The sequence below is a fragment of the Rousettus aegyptiacus genome, unplaced genomic scaffold (assembly GCF_014176215.1).
Source record: "Rousettus aegyptiacus isolate mRouAeg1 unplaced genomic scaffold, mRouAeg1.p scaffold_m13_p_11, whole genome shotgun sequence".
Classification (NCBI taxonomy): domain Eukaryota; kingdom Metazoa; phylum Chordata; class Mammalia; order Chiroptera; family Pteropodidae; genus Rousettus; species Rousettus aegyptiacus.
Genome location: NW_023416286.1, coordinates 45,593,173 through 45,615,831, shown reverse-complemented (window position 1 = coordinate 45,615,831; position 22,659 = coordinate 45,593,173). Strand labels below are relative to the sequence as shown.

At 36.2% G+C, this 22,659-nt stretch overlaps 2 protein-coding genes, 1 long non-coding RNA gene and 1 pseudogene across 6 annotated transcripts in view; 2 read left to right on the top strand and 2 right to left on the bottom strand.

The window, feature by feature from the left end:
* Positions 1-10,613, top strand: part of RNF170 (ring finger protein 170) — a 29,427-nt gene extending 18,814 nt beyond the window's left edge. For 3 of the 4 annotated variants that reach the window (XM_016127429.2, XM_016127426.2, XM_016127430.2), the window contains 2 exons: positions 1,063-1,173; positions 5,545-7,929. In XM_016127429.2, the coding sequence (XP_015982915.1) occupies positions 1,063-1,173; positions 5,545-5,814 (381 nt within the window). In that variant the 3' untranslated portion in view covers positions 5,815-7,929. Of the gene's footprint in view, positions 1-1,062; positions 1,174-5,544; positions 7,930-10,506 lie in introns of those variants that run through there. The other variant, XM_036228753.1, reaches the window with a different exon arrangement.
* LOC118609737 lies at positions 3,226-3,358 on the bottom strand (annotated as a pseudogene).
* LOC118609368 lies at positions 9,108-11,179 on the bottom strand. Its single transcript, XR_004953366.1, has 2 exons — positions 10,981-11,179; positions 9,108-10,849 (listed from the first exon to the last, which is right to left on the bottom strand). It is a non-coding gene; the product is annotated as an uncharacterized LOC118609368 (long non-coding RNA).
* On the top strand, positions 10,812-17,901 carry THAP1 (THAP domain containing 1). Its single transcript, XM_016127431.2, has 3 exons — positions 10,812-11,095; positions 14,110-14,305; positions 14,854-17,901. Exons 1-3 carry the CDS (start codon positions 11,025-11,027, stop codon positions 15,226-15,228), a joined length of 642 nt encoding a protein of 213 aa, XP_015982917.1. The 5' UTR covers positions 10,812-11,024; the 3' UTR covers positions 15,229-17,901.
* The last annotated feature ends 4,758 nt before the right edge of the window (positions 17,902-22,659 follow it).

Below are 22,659 nucleotides of genomic sequence, written 5' to 3'. Positions count from 1 at the left end.
CCTAACTGTGTTTCAAGGGCTAGCTTAAGTTTAAAACTTTCTAGATACTCCAGGGAGAAGTCTTTTCTTTCAAGCATCATTATAATATCTACTAGAGGCCTTAGAACAGGCTGTTGAACAAGCCTGCCTCCCCTTCTATCTTAGGGATTGTGATTACCAACAGGTAAGGCCGTGTCTTAATTTTTTTATGTATCAAGCACTTAACACAGTGCCTTGCCAACAGCAAGTGCACAGTGAATAGTTATTGAAAGAATACATTTTTATTAATGAATTTATGAAGAGATAACTGTACCTGCTGTTCCTACTACCTACTGCTGTTAGTCACTCCTTTGTTTAACTGTTTGGAAGAACATCTGAGCAGTGAGAAGCCCTAGTTTTACAGCTGAACAGGAGGATATAAACAACAGCTGGATGGTTTAAACCTAAATCTGTCACTGCTCCTTCCCATTTTTATCCTGTTGTGCAGTGACCAGTTCTGTAGGGGTTTTTCATGGTACTATCATTTTCAGTTTACCCAAGTGTGGTCTTGGGACATTTGTGTATCCTTACCTTTAACATAGAGGAAAAAGGGTTAAATGTATTATGTTATATAACAGTATCAAGAATTACCTTTTTTGATTATAGGAGGGATAGGTGATTGAGAGCTGGTCCCTGCAATAAATGCATCGCTGTAATATGGTTGGTAGCATTCAAAGACATTCCAAATACCAGTAAGGATAAGGAATCATGATTTTAATCAAAAAAGAAATCCCTTATTTTTCTCTTTCAACATGATAGGTAAATATTTTTACGTCACTTTGTTCCTGAATATTTTCTTATTATTCTGGTATCTTCAAATATCTGTTAGCCCAGAGAACTACTGACTTTTTCCCTGGCTTGGATTGGAAAATATTTTATAGGAGTTCAAATTATGTTTTGCGTTGGATTTTATTGTAACGCAACAGTAACTTAAAGAAACGATGAAATATAAATTCAGAAGCTTTTCTCATTTTATTGGATAACACAAAATGAAAAAAATTAATGCTGCAGGAAAGTGTAACAATTTTTTTCTATAATATACAGGTAACTTTACTGCTACCAGTATTCGGTGAAAATGACCAGTCTCAGGATGCTGTACGATTACATCAAGATATTAATGATTATAACCGGAGATTCTCAGGGCAGCCCAGATCTGTAAGTAATGTGATAGCAGGTGTAAAGTTAGAGTGTAATAATACTTCTCTTTGGAAAAGTGACATTTACTAACAAATATTTTTTGACCATGAAAAATTTCATTGTTTATCTGTGTTGGGTAAAGTTTTTACCTTCATCTTTGTTGTCATTCACTGAGTTAAAGCTTTCCCAAAGACTACAGTTTTTTTTTTTTTGTCTTAAAAAAAAAAAAGGCATTATAAAAATCTTTCGTGAAAAAGATACCAGCAAAAAAGCAATAGGAAAAATTGGAGTGAAATGTAAAATTATCAACTCTTATGTGGTTCCAAAATAGGGTTTGTTTTATGAGAAACATAGAACTGAGAACTGGAGAGAGTTTTATAATTGTGTTTTACTCTACCTGGTCCCTGTTTGAAATGCTCCCTTAAGGAACCCTAGAATGTTTGTTTGTTTGTTGTTGTCGTTGTTGTGCAGCACCTTAGCTATTCAAAAGCAATCTAGTTTTAAAGAATATTAATTCTACAGCTGATCCATCCCCTAGAAAAAGGCATGATAGATTAAAAATTCACATTTTACTGTCTCGTTCTAGTTTTCTCAAAATCTATTCTAGAAGTGTGTGTACGACTATGTATTTCAAACACCGTAATATACTAAGTACAAATTTAGTATATGGAAAGCCACATCTCTCCCCTGAGCTCTAGACTATATCCAACTGCTTAGCTTACATCTCCACTTGGATGTTCCTTAGGCAACTCAAACTTAATATGCACATTATTAAACTTATTCCCTGCTGAACTCAGTTAACTCTTTTCTCAGTCTTATTGAATTCAGTTTTGATTTCTTCCTCTTCCTCATTCCTCTAAGCTGATTCATTTTCTCTTATGAGGATCCTGTCATTTTTACCTCATAAAAATATCCTATGTTGTAGCCATCATAGTAGTTGAAGTCACCATCATCACTCACTTAGGCAACTGCTGTGGCCTCTTCACTTTCACGTTTTTCTCTGTACAGCAGTTTGAGTAATATTTTGAAGACACCAGTAAGGCCATGATACTCTTGTGTTTTAAAACTTGCAATTTTTTGGAATAATGTTCCAACTCCTTTCTGTGCATGACCTGGTCCCTCTCTCCTTCCCTCACCATACTTCAGCTATAGTGGCCTCCTTTCAGCTCAGAATATGCTTCAGGTCTTTCATGCCTTCACATGTGCCCCTGCCTCTGGAATGTTTGTCCCTCTGCTCTTCCCATGCCTGACTTCTCATCCTTTAGGTAGTTCTTAAATAGACCTTCATCAGAGAGGCTTTCCGTGACAACTAAAGTGTCCTTTAGTATTGCCCTCTACATTTCCTTCATAGCATTTGTCACAAACAGTACTCAAATCTTGTTCATTGTCTTTCTCTCAGTAAACTAAAAGCATCATGAGAGCAAAGACTGTTTCTTTAGTCACTACTATATTCTCATTGCTAAATTCAGTATCTGGGATAGTAGGCCCTTAATATTTTTTGAATAAAGTAATAAATTATCCTTAAGATAAGAATTGATACTACTCCCAGCTAAGAATGTAAGCTATTGAAATGCTTCAGTATTAAGCAACTGTGTGCTCTTGTACCCCCTTGCTGATAGTCCTTATTCTGTGATGTTGTGTACATTTAAAAGCATACATTTCATCTGTTGTAGATAATGGGTAAATTTTTTAGGTGTTTAAGCAACAGGAAAAACTTAATCAAATCATTGTTGTCCTCCACAGTTATCTGGGAGCCTCTTCTGCTATTTTTGATCCAGCAAGACATTTAGCTCTTTGATATTTTACCTCATTCGAAGTTATGTAATAAGACTATAATTAACATACAAACATTTCTTAATAACCTATTTCATACTTCTTTTCTAATTATTACAGATTTTGTATAAATGATACCATATGTGTTCTGATAAAGGACAGAAAAGTATTCAAAAGACATACTGGCTGGTTGTTAGAATATTTTATTATCTTTTTTTTAGGCGAGGCAACCCTTGGTTGACCTCATAGATTGCAAAGACCTTGTCAGCTTACAATCCTTTTTTTTTTTTTTTTTTATGCCTACAGCACCTGGTCTTCCTAGGTGATCTCCCATCCAAGTACTAACCAGGCCCGACCCTGCTTAGTTAACCCTGCTTAGCTTCCAAGATCAAATGAGATCAGGCTTGTTCAGGATGGCATGGCCTTAGACTCATTAGAATATTTACTTTACCAAGCACCTTGTAAAAGCTCTGTAGCTATTTTACTTTAAATATTAGTTTCTTCCATGGAGAACAGAAAATTAGCATAGGAAGTGATCCTAAAAAGACCATTTTTTTCTTCTGTGACCAGTTTTCCAAAAGGAGTTACAAGATTTTATCTGGTGGAGTTTTTAAAACTTTTGCGCTCATCACTTGCTCAAAATTCTTCCCATCTTTGTCTCCCTCTCTCTCTCAATTTATTTGACACTTGTTAAACAAATACATACCTAGAGTTGGATTCATGATATTTACAGATTATTAAAAATAGCTGAACCATAAGCAGCGGAATGACCACAGCAAGTGATTTACTTCTTCTGGTCAGTTTCTTTCACATCTACCAACCCGAGAAATGGGATAATAAAAGAAGTTATGTTGAGAAGTCATGGTAGATCATTACTACATAGGCCTTTATAGATCATGTAGTCAACTAACTACAACACAGAAAAAATGAGAAGTTGGCACTCAGAGAATAAACTGACTTCCTTAAGGTCAGACAAATATATATTGATATTATCTTTTTTTTAACAGCTTTATGTAGATCTAATTTACACGCCATAAGTGCATCTGTTTACAGTATACAATTCAATGATTTATAGTATGTTTATAAAGTAAACAATTCTAATTATAATTAGATTCTAGAATATTTTCATCTTCCCCAAAGCTTTAGCAGTCCCTTCGCATTCTCCCTAGTTCTTGGCAGCCACTAATCTACTTTCTGTCTCTATAGAGTTGGCTATTCTGGATATTTCATCATTTCATTTGAATGGGATCATACAATATATGGCCTTTTGTCTCTGGTTTATTTTGCTTAGCATGTTTTCAAGGTTCATCCATGTTGTAGCATATCACAGTACTTCACTGCTTTTCTTTTTGATTTTTATTTTTTAGTTACAGTTGGCATACAATATTATATTAGTTTCAGGTGTGCAACATAGTAATTAGATACTTATATAACTTATAAAGTCATCACCCTAGTAAGTTTAATACCCATCTGACACCCATACATAATTATTACAATATCATTGACTGTATTCCCTATGCTTGTACTTCATTGCCTTTTATGGCCAAATAATATATCACATTTTGTTTATCCATTCATCAGTTGATGGACATTTCAATTGTTTTCACTTTTTGACTATTATTTCCACTTTTTGCCATTAACAATTGTGTACCAATTTTTGTGTACCAATTTTTAATTCCTCTTGGGTATATGCTTCATTGTGGAATTGCTGGGTATTATGATAACACAACATTTAACATTTTGAGGAACTGCCAAACTGTTTCCAAAAGGGGTCTACATTCCCACCAGCAGTGTATGAGGATTCCAATTTCTCCACAATCTTCAGTTTTTAAAAATTTATGTAATTTGTTCGATTTTAGCTATGAAAATTATGCTCACTTATGTAAATACCTAGAGCTTGATGTGTTGCTGTAAACATTCAGTAATTTAATCATTTTCAGAAAGGTAGAGGCTAGCATTTAAAAAATCTTTATGGCAGTTAGTAAGCTGCTTAAACTCAAGCTAAGCAGAATAAACATCCTAAAAAGGAATCAGTTTCATCGCTATTCTTAGACTGTTGAAGTTAATGTGTCATTAATGTATACTACTTACATATTGCCCAGCAATTTATAAAGGTCTTTTATATACAGTATCTCTTTTAGTTCTTAAAAGTCCTCATGGTACATAAATACTCAGTTAGTTGTTGACTTATCTCTAATAGGTTAAACAACTTTCTCCAAGGTCACCTGGCTAAGTGACTGTGAATTCAAACCTTGATCTGTGACTTTAAAGCTGAGACTTGAGCATAAGCCTCAGACTCTAATCCTATACACTAGGTTCTTCATTTAGTTTATTTTTCTAACTCAAATTAGAGATAACTTGAGTTTTATATTATTATATCCTGTATTTTAAGTTTGTTGTTATTTTAGTTGCTTTTCAATTATCTGCAATAAGACCTATTTTACAAGAACCTAGTAATCAAAGAACTATTTAAAAATAAAATACGTAGCTAAAATATCGTGTTCAATCAGTATGGGAAACTCAATTCATATTAACTGTCTGCATGTTATAAGAAAATTATATTTGAAGTCTGACACTTAGATGCCAAATCTTAATATCTGTTCTTCCCCCTACCAGATTATGGAAAGAATCATGGATCTACCCACTTTACTGAGACATGCATTCAGGGAAATGTTTTCAGTTGGGGGCCTTTTCTGGATGTTCCGTATCAGGATAATACTTTGTTTAATGGGAGCTTTTTTCTATCTTATATCACCTCTAGATTTTGTACCTGAAGCCTTGTTTGGAATTCTAGGCTTTTTAGATGATTTCTTTGTCATCTTTTTGTTGCTTATCTACATCTCTATCATGTATCGAGAAGTGGTAACACAGAGACTAAACAGGTGAAAAAAAGAGTTTACTAAAATATTTGACTTAATGTGTAAAATCAAATAAAAGAACCCATGGCAGTAGAAAGCATTTGAATAATATGTTACAAACTTAAAACCACTGTATGAAAAATAGTTGATTATCATTTGGTGAATACCTAGCAATATATATGACTGGAATTTTTACGTGTTGCAGGTTCTAATTTTAAGGTTAGAATTATAATAATTTACAACTGTATCTTGATTGTGCTGTCCATAAAGTCTCTGGAAAAAACATGGAATTATATAAAAAGGGATATATTCATCTTTTTCTTTTCCCCTAAATTACTTAGATTAATTGGATGTATAGTATGATATTGTTAAATGTACATGTTTTCCAACTTATCCTTCTCAGTAGGTACCTATATAATAATATATTGCTATTAGATTCATTTAAATTTTTTTTATAATAAAACATTGTGCAATATTGGGGAAAATGAGTTTCCTTTAGTATAGCTAAGTTTTATGCATTTGGAACAGTTCTGCTTTTCCATTCTGATATAGTTCTTTGTTACCAGCTGAAAGTGAAAGAAAAAAGTTGACTTTATAATTTGATTTCACATTCTGGTTACGGACTACTTCTTAATCGATGGAAGACTTAATAAGATGTTAGACATTTACCTCTAGTCAGCACACTTGTGATCTCAGTTATGACATTTAAACAAGAATTTGGTCCTTTTATAGGAACAGTATATGAAAGTAACTTGTAAAGGACATTTTTTTCTGAAACCTGGGTGATACTGCAAATACATTAGCAGCTTGATGCATTTCTGATAAGAGTGATTCTTCATGGCTGGAGCATCAAAGACCTTAGGAGGATACTAGGAACACTTTAAATTTGACAGGAGAAATTACTGGTGAGCTAGAGCAAAAAATAGCCAGATTTGGTTAGTTTTCTCTTATCAGTAAACTTTTGTCATACTGTCCCTAGATAGCAGCATGTAGTCCAGATTCATCAGATCTTATGCCGAATAAGCAAATGTTGTCTGAGGTGATTCAATAGGAAAGTTAGCTTGGTTTTTTAATGGCTACAGCAGAAGTATCTAATGGTCTCTTCTGCAGTTTTGTTTGAGAAGAATCAAAACTGCAAGTATTACGAAATCCTAACTCCCTCAGCTGGCATTTCTTATTAGCAAACTAGACAGCAGGATGGTCATTTATGCCCAGGGTATTAGCTCTGTCACCTGCAATCACTGATATCACACTTTCCATTCATGTATTAGTGAGCCTCACTATGTATAGATAGGGAGAAAAAGAACAAATCTGTCACCGTCTCCCAAGTTAATCAGATTAGTCATCAACTAATGAGATGCTAAGTAACATAGCAGTAATAGTGTTTTCTAATTTAGGCTGAGGACAAAACTGTTGCTTGTCTTAGAGAAAAACAATAATGCTTAAATATAGCACATTATAATTAAAGAAATTTCTTGCATACTTTTCATTTTAGCCTAAGAGAGTTATGTGAAGAAGGCAAGGCATTGTCTTCCTTTTTATAAACAAAGCAGTGTTACAGACGAAAGTCTTTTTGTATGAACCCACGCACTAATAAGTGCCTGAACTGGTATTAGACTCTCAGTAGGACTCCTGCATGGGTTCAGATAGATGTGAAGGTTACTACAGAGAGGGGAAGCAGGAGAGAAACAGGTCTTTTAAAACACATTATAGAATAGCTTGGGTGCTCCTAATAGGAAAGGTCTAGAAAGATGACATATCAAGACTTCATGATCCCTAATTCTCCACTTTTAAATCAAAGTTCTATAGGGTGGCATACTTCACCAACATTTCAGCTGCAGTTAGCAACTTAAAAAATTTATGAGTAGGAGTTTGTTACACTAGACTAGAAATGCATTTCCTACCAATTACAGATTTGGTGTGGGGCCATATAGCAATGTTAATTTTGAAAGAATTTCATTTTCTGTGCATGCATTTTGCTTCAAGTGTCACATTTCCAGTTATAATAATTTTATTGTAATATTTGGAATTCCTTCTAAGACTTTCCTGGTAGAGGTGTATTGTACCAACTTTTGTAACATATAAACACACTATGATCTGAAGTCGTATTAAACTTAAAAGGGAACGTACTGACATCTCAGAATTTTAGACCTGCTTGTCTTTATTGATCACTGATAATGTAGAAGGGATCTGAAAGTATGTAAATAAGTAGGTAAGCAAATAGTCAATCGATATTTTAAACACAGCAATACTTCTATGATTCAGAGTGAGATCATACAAATCAAAGCAAGAATTTGGAGTTCTGTAAACAACATTATAAAAACAGATGGTCCAACCCCAGGAGCAGATGGTAACTTGGGCAGGCTTAAGGGGAACAAGAGGGAGGAAACAATTGTTCTAACTGCCCACTAGAACAGTGGTTTCAGCTACTCCAATTCTCAGCCTTTGAAATCAACAAGGGAAAAAAGGACTGTGTTGGTCCCTGTAGCAGTGGAGATAACCTACCTCACAGAGCTGTTGTAGAAGATTGACGGTTTTGTTCAAACTTCATGATTTAGTTTGTCAAGCAGTATTGTTTTGAATAAAAGCAACATATCTAACATTAAAAAGACTAGGTGTCATTTTCCTGTTTCTTTGATGTTGTTTCCTTTAAAATTCAGAACTCCTGAAATAGCATTCAATATAATGGTTGTAGTGAGACTTTCTTTTTCACTAATGGACATCTAGTATCTCATCACATTTCTAACTAATTTTGCTTATTTTTAAATTTAGAAAGTGTAAATGTTTTTGTTTTGGTGGAAAATTATTTAAGCTGGGCAATCTATATTAATTCTGACCAAGAAGGGTGAAATCAGAATTAGAGATTAGGCCTGCACCCTCATTCCCCACCTTTATTCCTTTTGAGTATATATTTGATAACTGAAATGTTCTTTTCTGAGTCTATGTCCTTATATTTGTATCAACACACTCTCCCTTCTCTAGACTCTTCTGTTTTGCTAAACAGCAACCCATAAAGCTGGGACTGAATCAAAATAGGAAATGGCAAAGTTTGAAGGCCCTAAGACTTGCCTCCAAGGACCAGGCCAGTAGGCTTTAAGGGCTGCTGACAATCAGAGAGATCAAGACAATCACTAAGCTTATGTTGTTCTGTCAGAACCAGACCATTTTTGTGGCATTAATATTTGTTTTAAGCACTGAGTTCTAGAATGCAAGCAAATTTGAGGTGTTATCAGTCACTGTCATCTTCATCCAAATGCAACCTCTGACTTCTCCCATGTCCTATATTGGTTGGTGCATAAGAAGAAACACCATTAGAAGACATTGAGCATGTTTGCTTTATTCTTTTTCAGATTAGTGGTATTTAGCTGTAGGCCTTTTGATAGGATTGTAATATATAATGTAGGAGAGGGCTAAGGGCTAAAGATGTTTTAAACTCACTGACATCTACACTTTAGATTTTAATGTTTAAAAACAAAATTTAAAACTTTAAAAATACCTGATACCCAGCTCAGAACATTCACCCTTCTAATCAGTCTTAAGAGAAAATTTATATCTAAATGAAAATTAATTTTGTTTCACTAATCCTACAATATCAGAGCTGTAAGGGTCCTTACAGGTTGGCTAGTGTTTTGTCTTCTCTGTGGAAATCAGATGACAGCTATGGATAGCTCCCCAGAAAAATGTATATATACACATGTATGTATAATTTTGATTTATTTTCTGCAGATCCATGACCTGGCCATTCATGGATTCCTAATTAAGAATTCTTCATTTAACCCTAGTCTTACTCCACAGATAAAGACAATGAGGCCCAGAGAGAATGAATACTAGGGTAGTTTTTAAAATAAAAGTTGTTTATAGAAAAAGCGAAGCTGGGTAGAAATTAAAATCTAAACTGTTAGAAATCAGTGAGTTTAAACACATCTTTAGCCCCTATTATGTCAAAACAAGTGATTTATTTTTCTTCAGTTTATCAAACAAGAAGACTAAGTTTATCCTTCTAAAATAATTGTAACAAAACTCTTATATGTTAAGGGTTAAATTTTATTTTTTCCTTAAAAAGTGTTATATTAATAAATAATTTGCTCTTGGCCCTTTAAGACTGAAAAACATCAAACTTCTAACTAACCTTCAGTTTATCCCTATTTATTGTCTTTCCCTTAAATGGTCATATAAAGCTAAGGCATACATTCATTTTTGATGGTTACTGTCAAATTAAGATATCAAATGAGTATATAAACATCTCTCATTCTCTCAAAAAGGGCAGTTTCGCATATATTGTCCTGTTTAATAAGTTGTTTTATTAAAGTGCATAATTTTATAAAGATCAGATTATCATAAACTGAACAGTTTAACCATCACTTCAGTAAAGATAGTACCACCATCCCATTAAGCCCCCCTTCACTGCCTCTCTCCCAAAAGTAACCTCTTAAGACTAGTTTTACCTACTTTTTTTATTTCTCTACAAAAAAATAGAATCATGTAGTCTATTTTGTCTGATTTACTCAATATTTGCAAGAATCACCCATATTGTGTGTTTTTATTTTGATCGCTGTGTAGCATTCCACTGTATGACTATACTAAATTTATTCATTCACCTAATAATAGGCATTTGGGTTGTTTCCATCAACATTTTCACAAATCATATACGACTAGCTGCTCTTTTAAAGAAGTGGGCACAATTACGCAACGACATCAGCTTTACATCTTCCTCCCGTAGGACAGCAGACTCAACAGACCGTATTGCTCTCCACTCTAAACCACCACTGATAAATTAATTCAAGGAAACCACAGGCGGCACAGCCGGGGCCTGGATTCAAACTCCGCTTTCCCAGCGCCAGTTCCAAGGTAAACTTCCGGAAGCTTGGGAGCCCCGCTCACTTCCGCAACGCTCAAGCCATCTCGCGACACGCCGGGCGTCAGCCAATGGCCTGCTTCCCAGGGACCGTTACCTCTGACCTCAGGGCTAATCAGAGACGGCAAGACGAACTCCTCGCGAGAGGTGAGGTTGAAGCTGCCTCCGCCATCTTGGAGATGGGAGATGGCAGATGGCTGTGGTCCTTCTGCTAATGCAAACAACAAAACGGGCACATTAGTCACTCCCGAGGGAGACTATCATCACTGTAACTGTTGGCCAAAGGTACAGAAGAAGCGAGGGTGTCAAAGCCGAGCGCAGCAACATTGATAGCTTCACCTGCCTGCTGGACGGCAGAAGTGAAGCGACCGAGGATCAGAAGGATGGTGCAGTCCTGTTCCGCTTACGGCTGCAAGAACCGATACGATAAGGATAAGCCCGTCTCTTTCCACAAGTAAGTACCCTCCGCGCCTCGCGGGGCCGGCCCCAGCTCGGGCTGGGGGCGCGCGGCCCGTTAGGCTTGGGGGGCGGAGCCAGGCGCGCGTCCGCGCGAGACCTAACATGAGGGGCGGAGGCAGGGGCGGGGTGCGGCCGCAGCTCCTCCGGGTCTACTCCCGGCTAGGGAGGGGTAGGCGTGTCAGCCTGTGGTCGAAGTCCGCGCCCTGTCTTTCCCGGCTGCGCGTTCTCGGCGCGCGTCGCCGCGGCGACCGTTTCTCGCGCTCAGGGTTCCGGTCTCCCGCGCGAGGTACTCTCGCCGCCTGAGGTTGGCGGGTTCGCGGCCCGCGCGGGCAGTGCCAGGAGGCCCCGCAGGTCGTGAGGTCTCCAGGCCGAGAGAAATCTGGATTTCACCACTGGGTCATAGAGAAGCCAGGTGGTAATAACCCTTAAATTTGAAATAGAAACAGAGACCTTTAAAAAGGAATCACTCTTTTTCGCCCTTGCTGTGGATGGGAGTCCAGCATCATTAATGACTGACTTTGCACCAGGATTTCAGGCAGGATGTTTTTGACCCAACTTCTAGAAACCAACTTTTAAGGGCCTTTTCAGTTTTACACAGGTTCTGGTACTGCCAGGATGAATACTTGAGCCTAGGACAAAGCTGTTGCTTATCATAGAGAAAAACAGTAATGTTTAAATATAGTACGTTATAGATGTAAACTTTTTTGTCTGAAGCCACGCACAAATAAATGACTGAATTAGTATTAGACTCCAATAGCTACTAATACTCCCGGTATTAGTTCGGTAGGACTCTCGCTTGAGTTTAGATAGATATGAAGGTTATTCACAAGAAGGGAAGCAAAACAGAAACTGGGCTTCTGTTTATGTTTTCAGCACACAATAATAACATGGACAAAAGTAATACAGCCCTGATCAAGTCTATAATAAAGGTCGACGAGAGCTGGGTGCTATAGTAAATGTCTGGGTGTACAGAGGAAGCGCTTAGAGAAGAAATTGCCCCACAGTCTTCAGGACTATTTTGTCCAGAAGGCGCTGCACTTAAAAGTCCTAGAGCAAAAATGTTCTCTTGAAAACTGCAAATGGAAATGACTTGATGACATGATGGCATTTTCATTCAGCCAAATTCTATAGTATTTACAAATTTTATTACACTTATATTAAAATCTGCAAGAATTCCATACTGCCAATAATGATGGAAATTAGAACCAGTGGTACATTAGATGAATTATTCATAGTTAAATAATTACAAGAGCAGATTTTAAATATTTCTTCAGTTTTTTTGGTTGAAGTCATTATGTTTAACAGTGGACGCGGATGCATCTTTATGTGTTTGATGTAATAAAAGAGGGACCATACAGAAATAAGAGTGTTTAGAGCGTAGAGAGACTTTTGAGAGTGATGATGTTTCTCCCTTCTGAGAAGGGAATAGAACATTTAACACTTCCAGGATCCAGCTCTTGAGGTATTGGAATTTCTGAGAGCTGATGAATTGACGTCTCCAGTACTTTCAAAGTGTAGGAATAGGTCCGGCCCTGGCGACACAATCCCGTGCATTCAGCTCCCCACCTCCTCATTTCTAATGACACAGCCGAGGCAACCTAAAAATATGGAAAACTCTTCACTGGCACTGGAAACTAGTTACAGATGACAGTCCACATCAGAAATATGAGTTTCTGCTGGCTGTTAAACAATTAATTGAAGGAAGGGCTTCCTTTCAACACTCATCCCTTTTCTAAAAGAACAAAGTTGGGCGGGGGGCATAGAACCTCACAAACAACCAGAGCACTGTAGTCTTTGCGTCAGAAGGCCCTAGATGCTGACCTTTACCAGTGTTTGCTACCATTGTTTGTACTTCTAGAGGCCATTTCTAGGAGAGATCCCCTAGAAGTGCTTCTTTCCCCAGTTTCTTCATGGTGGCAGAGGGAAGAGCTATGCTGCACAAAGAAAACGGACCGTCATAAAGATTAGTTAGAGCTTCATGGTAACAGCAAAGTCAGGCTTCCGCATACCTCATATGGGAGAGAAACTGGAACATAGAGTGGAAACATCCTTCTTTGGCTTCTTTCCAACTCCTCCTCCCCACCACCATTTACTAAATCCTTGACCAGGAAAAGTAAAATCACAATAAATTTAAAATCTTCCTACTTCTCTTTATCCGGGCCCAATGGACAAATTCCAGTAGATTAAGACATAAAATAAATAATTTATTTATCATTATGATTTAACTATAATTTGATTAATTCATATTTGTCAGACAATTCTAAGAACACTAGAAGCTTCTTTTTCTCAAAATTGCATATACACATCCAATTTTGTTTTACAGTGCACAGAAAATCACTGGTAAAAAAAATTAATACAAATTTGCCCTGTAATATGTATTTTACTTGAAATTTAGTGTCTTTGCTATAAAAAGTTAAATAATAATAAATGAGATAGATAGGAGAGCTACATGATTTGCCCTTGTGTATATAGATGTGTATGGAATACCTGTATCTGCTTTTGAAAGTTATTTACTGTAACGAATGAGGGAAAAACAATATTACTGCATAAGGGCTCCTCTACCGTCAACCTTTCATCACCTACTCTTATCAGCATGGCCAACTAAACATATATATTTTTACCTTATGTTAAAGTCTTAATCAGCTTGTCTTGTTTAAATCGTATACATCATTAAACGGTACATTTTATGACTACTATATGATCAACAAGATTTCTATAAGATATACTACTTTTTAAAAAACAAAACTACCACATTAGGAGGGGTGACTTATATCCCACATTAGTGGGCGTTTACTTTATAGAGTCTAAAACAAATACAGTTTTAATGAACTAAGGTGAATAAAGGCACAATTGAAAACTGTCAAAAAAGGCAGAACTAGTGTTTTAATCAAATATTTCTTAGTTTGTTAATACCAATGTAAGATAGTTCTTTCCTAAACAGGAAAGTTTAAACGTGGCTTTTTTTAAAATAAGGTCAGATCAGAGAACTGAACTATGTCGTCTTCTTAGGTTTCCTCTTACTCGACCCAGTCTTTGTAAAAAATGGGAGGAAGCTGTCAGAAGAAAAAACTTTAAGCCCACCAAGTACAGCAGTATTTGTTCAGAACACTTTACTCCAGACTGCTTTAAGAGGGAGTGCAACAACAAGTTACTGAAAGAGAATGCTGTACCCACAATATTCCTTTGCACTGAACTACATGACAAGGTAATATGTGTTTTAAAATATTGGGTTTTCTATTCATAAAATTAATGTGTTCATTGTAGAAAATTTGGAAAATTCAGAGTAGTGTTAGAAAATAAACATTACCTGGAACCTGTCACTTGTAAATAACCACTGTAAATAGTGATATACTTTTAAAAAATACAAAATACAGTTTATTAAAATTAAATATCCTCACACTAAGAAACTCAAGGAAGCTTTGTAATTTACTTTAAGATCACGTATACACCTACTTGTATGTTGATCAGGTTTAGTTTTTATCAGTGACAGTTCAGTTTCAAAGTGTTTTACCCATCAGTTTTAAGTGCTTAGTATTTAAATTTTGTTAAGTGTTCTGTCTCTTTCTTGCATCCCATTTCTTCTTCAGGTAGAAAAGTATAATTAAAGCAAACTATTTTCTCATTTTGGAATGTTTCTTTACGAAGGATTCATTAAAAAAAAAAAAAAGTTTAATATTAAATTCCACAGATAAATTCTTTTAAACTGTTATGTCTAGTTACTAAATTCAAACATACTCTGCATTATTGTTTTAGAAGGAAGATCTGTTGGAGCCACAAGAACAGCTTCCCCCAGCTCCTTTAACACCTCCCATTTCCCAGGTTGATGCTGCTATTGGATTACTAATGCCTCCTCTTCAGACCCCTGATAATCTTTCAGTTTTCTGTGATCACAACTACACTGTGGAGGATACAATGCACCAGAGAAAAAGAATTCATCAGCTAGAACAACAAGTAGAAAAACTCAGAAAGAAGCTCAAGACTGCACAGCAACGATGCAGAAGACAAGAACGTCAGCTCGAAAAATTAAAAGAGGTTGTACACTTCCAGAAAGAGAAAGACGACATATCAGAGAGAGGTTATGTGATTCTCCCAAATGACTACTTTGAAATAGTTGAAGTACCAGCATAAAACAATTAAATTTGTATTAGTTTTTAATGGGGCAATACCACACACCCTCTTCTAGCCTATAAAGGAGTTTCATTTGAAAAAATAATACTTGATTACTTGTATAAAAACAATTCAGAATATTTTTTTAAAGAATAAATTAGATATATACTGTAAAATTGTTTTTTGTTTGTAATTTCAAGGATTTTACATTTTAACAAAGTATTTTAAAAGTTATAAATTAACTTCAGAGTTCCAATGTAAGTTGGTTTCAAGATTGGAGATTTTTGTTTTTTGAGTATTTATAGAAATAATGTAGAAATAAAGGAAAGAATGAGAACAGTACAGTAAGGATGACTTAAGTTTAAAATTTAAAATTAATGCAGTTTATTGAGAGAACTTATATTTTAAATCAGAGGCATGAGTTATATCATGGGACATAACTTTTCAGAATATATATAATCTTATTCACACATTTTTAAAATCAGAAGATTTATCTTTCTTAATCACTTGTCAAAGATAAATTGGCAAGTTAATACTTAAAAAAAAAAAAGATTGGCTGTCTTCACAGCCAGAAAATGAAGAGTCATTCCATACCTAATTAAAATGGTTAAATAACTTCATAAAGAATGGATTTTTAAAAAGTGGGTCCCTCTTTTTTTCTGCACTGTCTAGCGTTATAAAATTATAACTGTATCTCCAGTGGAAGAAACACTCCTTAATAAACAAATTAGGTGTTATCAATGAAGTAATAAAAATAGGGACCCAATATATGGTATCTCTTTTTCTCTTATTACCCCCGAGCTAAGTAAGGGACATCAGTTCCCCAAATGCAGTTATATTTGCATCCAAATCTCTAACAAATAGGTTGTGTCAGTAGAGTTTGATTTGTACTGTGATATGGTATTATTGACTTTGACTAATTGATATTGGTCAAGGCTTCTCATAAAGAATGGTTTCTTTTAACACAAGTTAGAAATCATATTCTATTTACTGAAATGAATAATCTGTATTCAAAAGCAACCTAATATGTAGGATTTATTTTCCTGAATATTGAGATTTAAACATTGAGGTTTCTGTTTAAACTGTGAATTGTATCCTGACTTTGTGATAAATTTTACATATATTTGAAATCAAATATGTTCTGAGTAAACAAATACTACCACAGGGTTTATCTGCTTAGATTTAGAATAATTGTTCCAACTATAATTATATTTCAGAGTACACTGAGATACCTAAAGAGTAACAGACTTTTTAAGGCAATATTAAAGATATGAAACAATGATGTTCAAAAATGTCTTGTAAAGCTGGTTTTCAGTGTAATTCATTGCCATGCTGCCAGTGGATAGTACCTTGATTCATAGAGATTTGATTTTTGATGAACCAGTATTTTGAAAATAGAAAGTTATGATTAGAAGATTACTTGAAATTGTATAGTCTGATAACATTTAGAACTAACTGCAGTGAATCAGAGAACTTTTTCCAGTTATTTATGGATCTTGTCACTTTAGAAGTCACAAAGTCTCCAAGTAGTTTTCTAAATTTCATCTCTAATAATTCCTGGAAGATATGTGAGTGAATATTTTCCAAAGTACATATATGTGAGTGAATATTTTCCAAAGTACATATTTTTGATCTAAATTGTCATCTACATAAAAGAAAACCTGTGTGCATGTGTGTATGTGTTTCCAGAACCAAGAATCCAACATTGAATTGTAAAAGTGATCATAATTATTTAGCATCTTTGCATTATTTAACCTGAAGCTATTTCCTTTTCATAACAAGACAAACATCCCTATTTGGAGAGAGCCGAGCAAGCAACATGTACAACTGTTTGCATTTAAATAATTTATCTTAATATAGGAAGTTTGAGGTACAGTTACATCTGAATTTGAAATATAACATTTGTTGCATGTTTGTAAAGTTCATTTTGTCTGTTGTATTATGACATTGCCAAGAAAAGGAGAGCAGGCTAAAGTAGGTCCTGTTCAAGCATAGTGAAACTCAATCTGAAACAAACAGGGACAAAGTCTCAATCTGGAACAAATGGGGAGAAGACTTATGTGAACAGCATATTCTGAAAGACGACATTTATTTTAAGCGCATATAGTAACATACTAAAATTTCCACCTATGTGTGACAATCTGGCAAAGGTGAGAAAAAATAACTTTCTTAATAGAACTGTTGGAAAACTTTAGAATTATAGCATTTTAGATTTAGAAGGGACTTAGAAATCATTGAACACTAGCCCAACCTCCAAACCCTGAAGAAATTTCATTGTAAAATATCCCTGACAAGTGGTCATCTATCTCTGTTTGCCATTTACATTTAAGTAATTATTCTGCTTAGATTCTTTAAAGTGAGTTTCTGGATTAGAATAGAATTAGTCACCACTCTTTTTATACTTGTTTATAATGCAAACATACACTTCACTTTGAACTGCTGCATAGTTTGAACTGTCAAATTCTATATTAAAGAAGTTTTAAATTTTTGTAAAATAATTTAAATGTTTACTAATTGTATACCTGTTATGTGTGCTAAAAATATTTCTGTCATCGCAGTTAAGAAACAATGGTGTTTAAAGTTATTAGCAAAACTTTTTACTTGGAAATCCAAGTACATAAGGAGATCATTTTCTTTCAACTATAATTTGTGTAATCCCTTTCTTAGTAGTAAAATAATAATGGTGAAGACAAATGAAAGTTGCACTTGATATGATTTTTTTTAGGTTAAATTAATATTCTCTGATCATCTGTAGTTATCAAAAAAATTATACACACATACCCAATAGCTATGGCTTTTATCAAATCAGTAGTAAGTGACATAAAATAGTGTATTTAAAGTCCATGTGATATGTGAAAAAGAAATTCCATTTGTGTTGCAGAATTTTTAAAAGATAGCCAGCCATGAAGAGCATTTAAAGGAGAAAAAATGAACAGATTTGCCTGCTTGGTTATTACTCTTCCTAATGTTGAGAAGCGAAATGGATAACCAAAGAGTGAAGAGCATTGTTGCTCTTGTCTGATGGTAACCAATGTTTCTGGGCATTATGGTTTCATATAGTCGTGTATTAAAATGCAATTCTTGATGTGAAAGGAAAACAGCAAAGAGCAGACAGTGATTTACAGACAAGCACAAAAGCAATTACAATTATTGTACTTTAGCAGAAAAGTTTGCTTGAAGTAATAGTCCCGTAATTCTATGTCTTGGTATTTTTTCTACCTTGGATGTGGTTTATTTTACTGAGATCCTTTTCTGAATGATAAATACTTTTTAAAATCTAAAAATCTATTGAGAATTTTTATTTTCTAAATTCATGTTATTTTTGGTTTTGAGATTATCAAAATTTCATTTTTTTAAATATCTCAAGGGATATGAATAAACTTTCATTGTTTTAAATTATTTTTGGTGAAACAAACTACAGTATTAACAATAAATAAATGACTTGTGGAATGGCCACATAAGGTCCAACATGCTCCCCACCATAAACTGCCATAACCATGAAAAATAAACACTTAAAATCTCTTCATATTGTCGTAAGGACCTACAACGAATGAAACATCCAGGAAAACCTAAATTTAAGAACATTCAGAGGCTGTGGCATTTGTATCACAACCCATTCTCTTTCTACACCTCTCCCCCCAGCCCCCACATACACACATACCAACAACACACCACACACACAGCTCAGTGCTACAGAAACTCCACTCTGGGTGGATATGGCCGAGAAGATAATGCTCTCTCTTCTCAATCCTCAATCAAGGACTGTGGTATCTCCCAGAGAGGAACAGCCTTCCAATATTTCTCAGGCCCCTCTAGCTTTCTGTTGCAAATGCTAAATTCCAGGAAAGAGCAGCCAAGAGGTCAGGACTCCCTTTCTCCACCCAGCTCCCATTCCTAGGACGGGCGTTCTACCCCAGGTACGGCAGGCCAAGAATACTGGGCCCCTGGTCACTTCTCTCTCTAGCTTTCTTATAAGGCAAAGTTTCCATGCCATGCAAGCCAACCCAAGAAGACCAGAGACTTCCAACTAACAACTCTGCTCATAAAGCTGGCATATTGGTCCTAGAGACCACAGTCCCCTCTCTCAGCTCCAGAGCAGTAATTCAGATTTTTTTCCCAGGGAAGAGGCAGCCCATAAGAACCAAGAGCTCTGAAGTTCTTCCCAAAGGAACTGATTTTTATGTGGAAGAGTGCGGGGGAAGGTCAAGCCTAAGGGTGCTCAATGGAGAATTTAGTGGTAAGCAATCAAGAGGAGGCCGATAGCGCCACTAGAGCAACAAGCTGAATTAACTGTAGGCTAGCTAGCTAATTTATGAGACAAGAAGAGCCTTCCTGAGGTCATAACAAACCTCAAAGACTAACCTCAAAAACTACCTCTCCAAAAAGGTCCAAATGTGATTGAATCAGACTGCAGAGCAATTTATGCTCCAGGACATTATCAAAAACAGCAATCAACTGACAATTGGAGCTAATATCTGAGTGTGACACTAGTAAAGGCAGATAGTTTAACAGAGAGATAAGGGGCACGATCAAAGGCCTATTAAAACCTCTGTCACCCCAGGTGACTGTACATGCCTAAGGCTGCACCTTCTAAGGAATGAAATCAGGTTTGTCACGTGAAACTTTGGAGGCCAAAAGGCAGTGGGCTGATGGATTCCAAGTGCTAAAATAAAAATGCTATAAACCAAGAATCCGGTCTCTGGCGAAACTGCGTATTCACAAGAGAGAGAATATGACATTCCCAGATAAAAGCTGATGGAATTTGTTACCACGGACCTGCAAGAAATGGTAAAGGGAGTCCTGCAGGGTGAAATCAAAGGAAATCCTAACTTGAAGCAGCATGAAGGCAAATTAGAGTGTTATAACTTTAGGATGCAAAATTTAATCTTCATGGTAACCACAAAGAAAATGATTATAGAATATACGCAACCGGAAATAAGGGAATTAAGATATTTTACTGTAAAACAAAAAAACAATGAAACGAGAGAAAACGATAGTGCAGGAAATGGGCAAAAATGCTACAAAAATTGTAATTAAATAGCTAAATGACAGAAGTACCTCCTTATGAATAATTACTTTATATGTAAATGGAATAACTCTCCAATCGAAAGACAGAGATTGGCAGACTGGATTTAAAAAACATGATCTAACCATATGCTGTTTCTAACAGACTCACTTTAGATCCAAAGACACAAATAGATTAAAAGTGAAAGGATGGAAAAAGATATTCCATGCAGATAGTAACCAAAAGAGAGCAGAGGTGGCTACAACTAACGTCAGAGGATATAGGTTTTAAATCAAAAAAAGTTTACAAGAGAGAACATTTTATAGTATTAAAAGTTTCAAAACAGCATAAGATATAACAATTATAAACATTTATGCAGCTTATAACAGACCATCAAAACATATGAAGCAAAATTGACAGAATTAAAGGGAGAAATATACAATTCTACAAAAATAAAGGTGAAGTAAAAATATTCTCAGATAAACAAAAACTGAGGCAATCTTAGCACTTATTTTAAGGTGAATTACTAGCCGACTCACCTTAAAATAAATACTAGAGGAAGCTAAAAGCAAGTGACATTTTACAGTAATTCGAATCAAAAAAGCCAAGACTGCCAGTAAAGGTAATTATAAAAGACAGTATAACTTCATTTTTTTCCTCTTAACTAATTAAAAAAGCAATTGCATTTATACATATTGTGTGTATAATCGTATTCTTAGGTCTGTAACAGAAATGTAAGCTATTGGTCAATAACAAGTGAGTGGGAAGAAAGCTGTGCTGAAGCAAGGAAATAACACCAGATGGTCACTTGAATCCCTCAGAAGAAATGTAGATTAAAAAAGAAGGAAATTCTGACACATGTTACAACATGAGTGAACCTTAAAGACATTATGCTAAGTGAAATAAGCCAGACACAAAATGACAAATACTGTCTGATTCCACTTATATGGGGTACTTCAGAGTAGTCAGATCATAAAGACAGAAAGTATACTGATGGCTGACACGGGGGGGGGGGGGGGGGGGGGGGGGGGGGGGGGAGGCGGGAGCGGAGGAGGCGGGGAGCGGGGGCGGGGAGGGGGGAGGGGAAGGCTGTGGGGGAGGGGAGCATGGGGAGTTATTGTTTAACGGGCATGGAGTTTCAGATTACAAGACCAACAGGGTCATGGGGGTGGATGATGGTGAATATATTTAATACCACTGAACTGTTCACTTAAAAACGGTTAAACTTTGTGTTATATGTATTTCACTACAATAAAAATGGATGTAAGATATTGAAGCTCAAACTGGTGAAACAAGTTATGCAGCTGCCCTTTACAAAGAAGGTTTTTCCCCTCTGGCCCTGTGTGACATTGTATGTCCCTTTCTCTTGGAAAATGTAGGTAATGAATTCTTCTTTCAATGGCATTGACTTCATGTTGTGTTAAGGGTGGCAAATTTTCAAGTGAGCCAAATTCTGCCTCTGTAATCTGCTTGCTTGTTTAATGTGGTTCTAGACTTTACAAGCTGCCTCTTTTGGGAGCTCGGAGCTGATTCTCTGACCCTGCGTGGTGGAGAGTCAGTTGCCAGCCGGCTAATAAAGGCTCATAATTCATCTCAATTAACTCCTTGGGTCTTAGATTTGAATGCACCACAACATTTGGAGGCCCCGGCGAGATCTCTCCAGAGGAGAATATCTCCTAAAACCCACGACCCTGGCCACCTCGGGCGAGGACCTGCCCCGTCCAGGGGACAGCCACTGAGAGACGTTCCTCAGCCCCAGACGCAAGGCAGGCTCGCCCAGGAGGGCAAGTGGACAAAAAAGTTCAATTCGGTAACAATTGGGAATGAGCCATCTGGAATAGCTTCACTGATGAGTAAAGACTATGCTTGGATTTGTCTGTCAGTGGGCCCTAAAGGGAACTAGTGGAAGGCTGGACCCAGCAATACTTTCCTAGTTCGGTCAAGGTCTGAGATGTCAGACTTGACTTCAGGTATTCAGGTTTTTGGGTACGCTAGCGTTTTGTGTTACTTGTAGTTTGTCTTGTCTGTCTGTATTGTGTCTGTCTGTCCAGACTGGTCAAATGTACTGTTACCATCCTATTACCTTGGTCTTCATAAGTTTAATTATTTTAATTCTTTCCTTAGGTCTGTCTTCCGTGGCCCTGTCTAACTGACTCTGGGTCAGAGGCTGATCCTAGCCCTGGCTTATTTGGCTTTCGTGGGGATTCTCTCTTTTCTTGTCTGTTTTCACTAACATGGTCAGGCTTCTTTCTCGAATTGTCCTACCCCTCTGCGGGGACTGAATCTCAGAGGCCTTTCATAGCCTATGTTCCTTTCCCTACTAGTGATCTGTATAACTGGAAACATCAGAACCCTTCTTTCTCAGAGAAACCACAGGGACTAACCTCTCTCCTGGAGACTATCTTCTCTACTCATCAGCCAACCTGGGATGACTGCCAGCAGCTCCT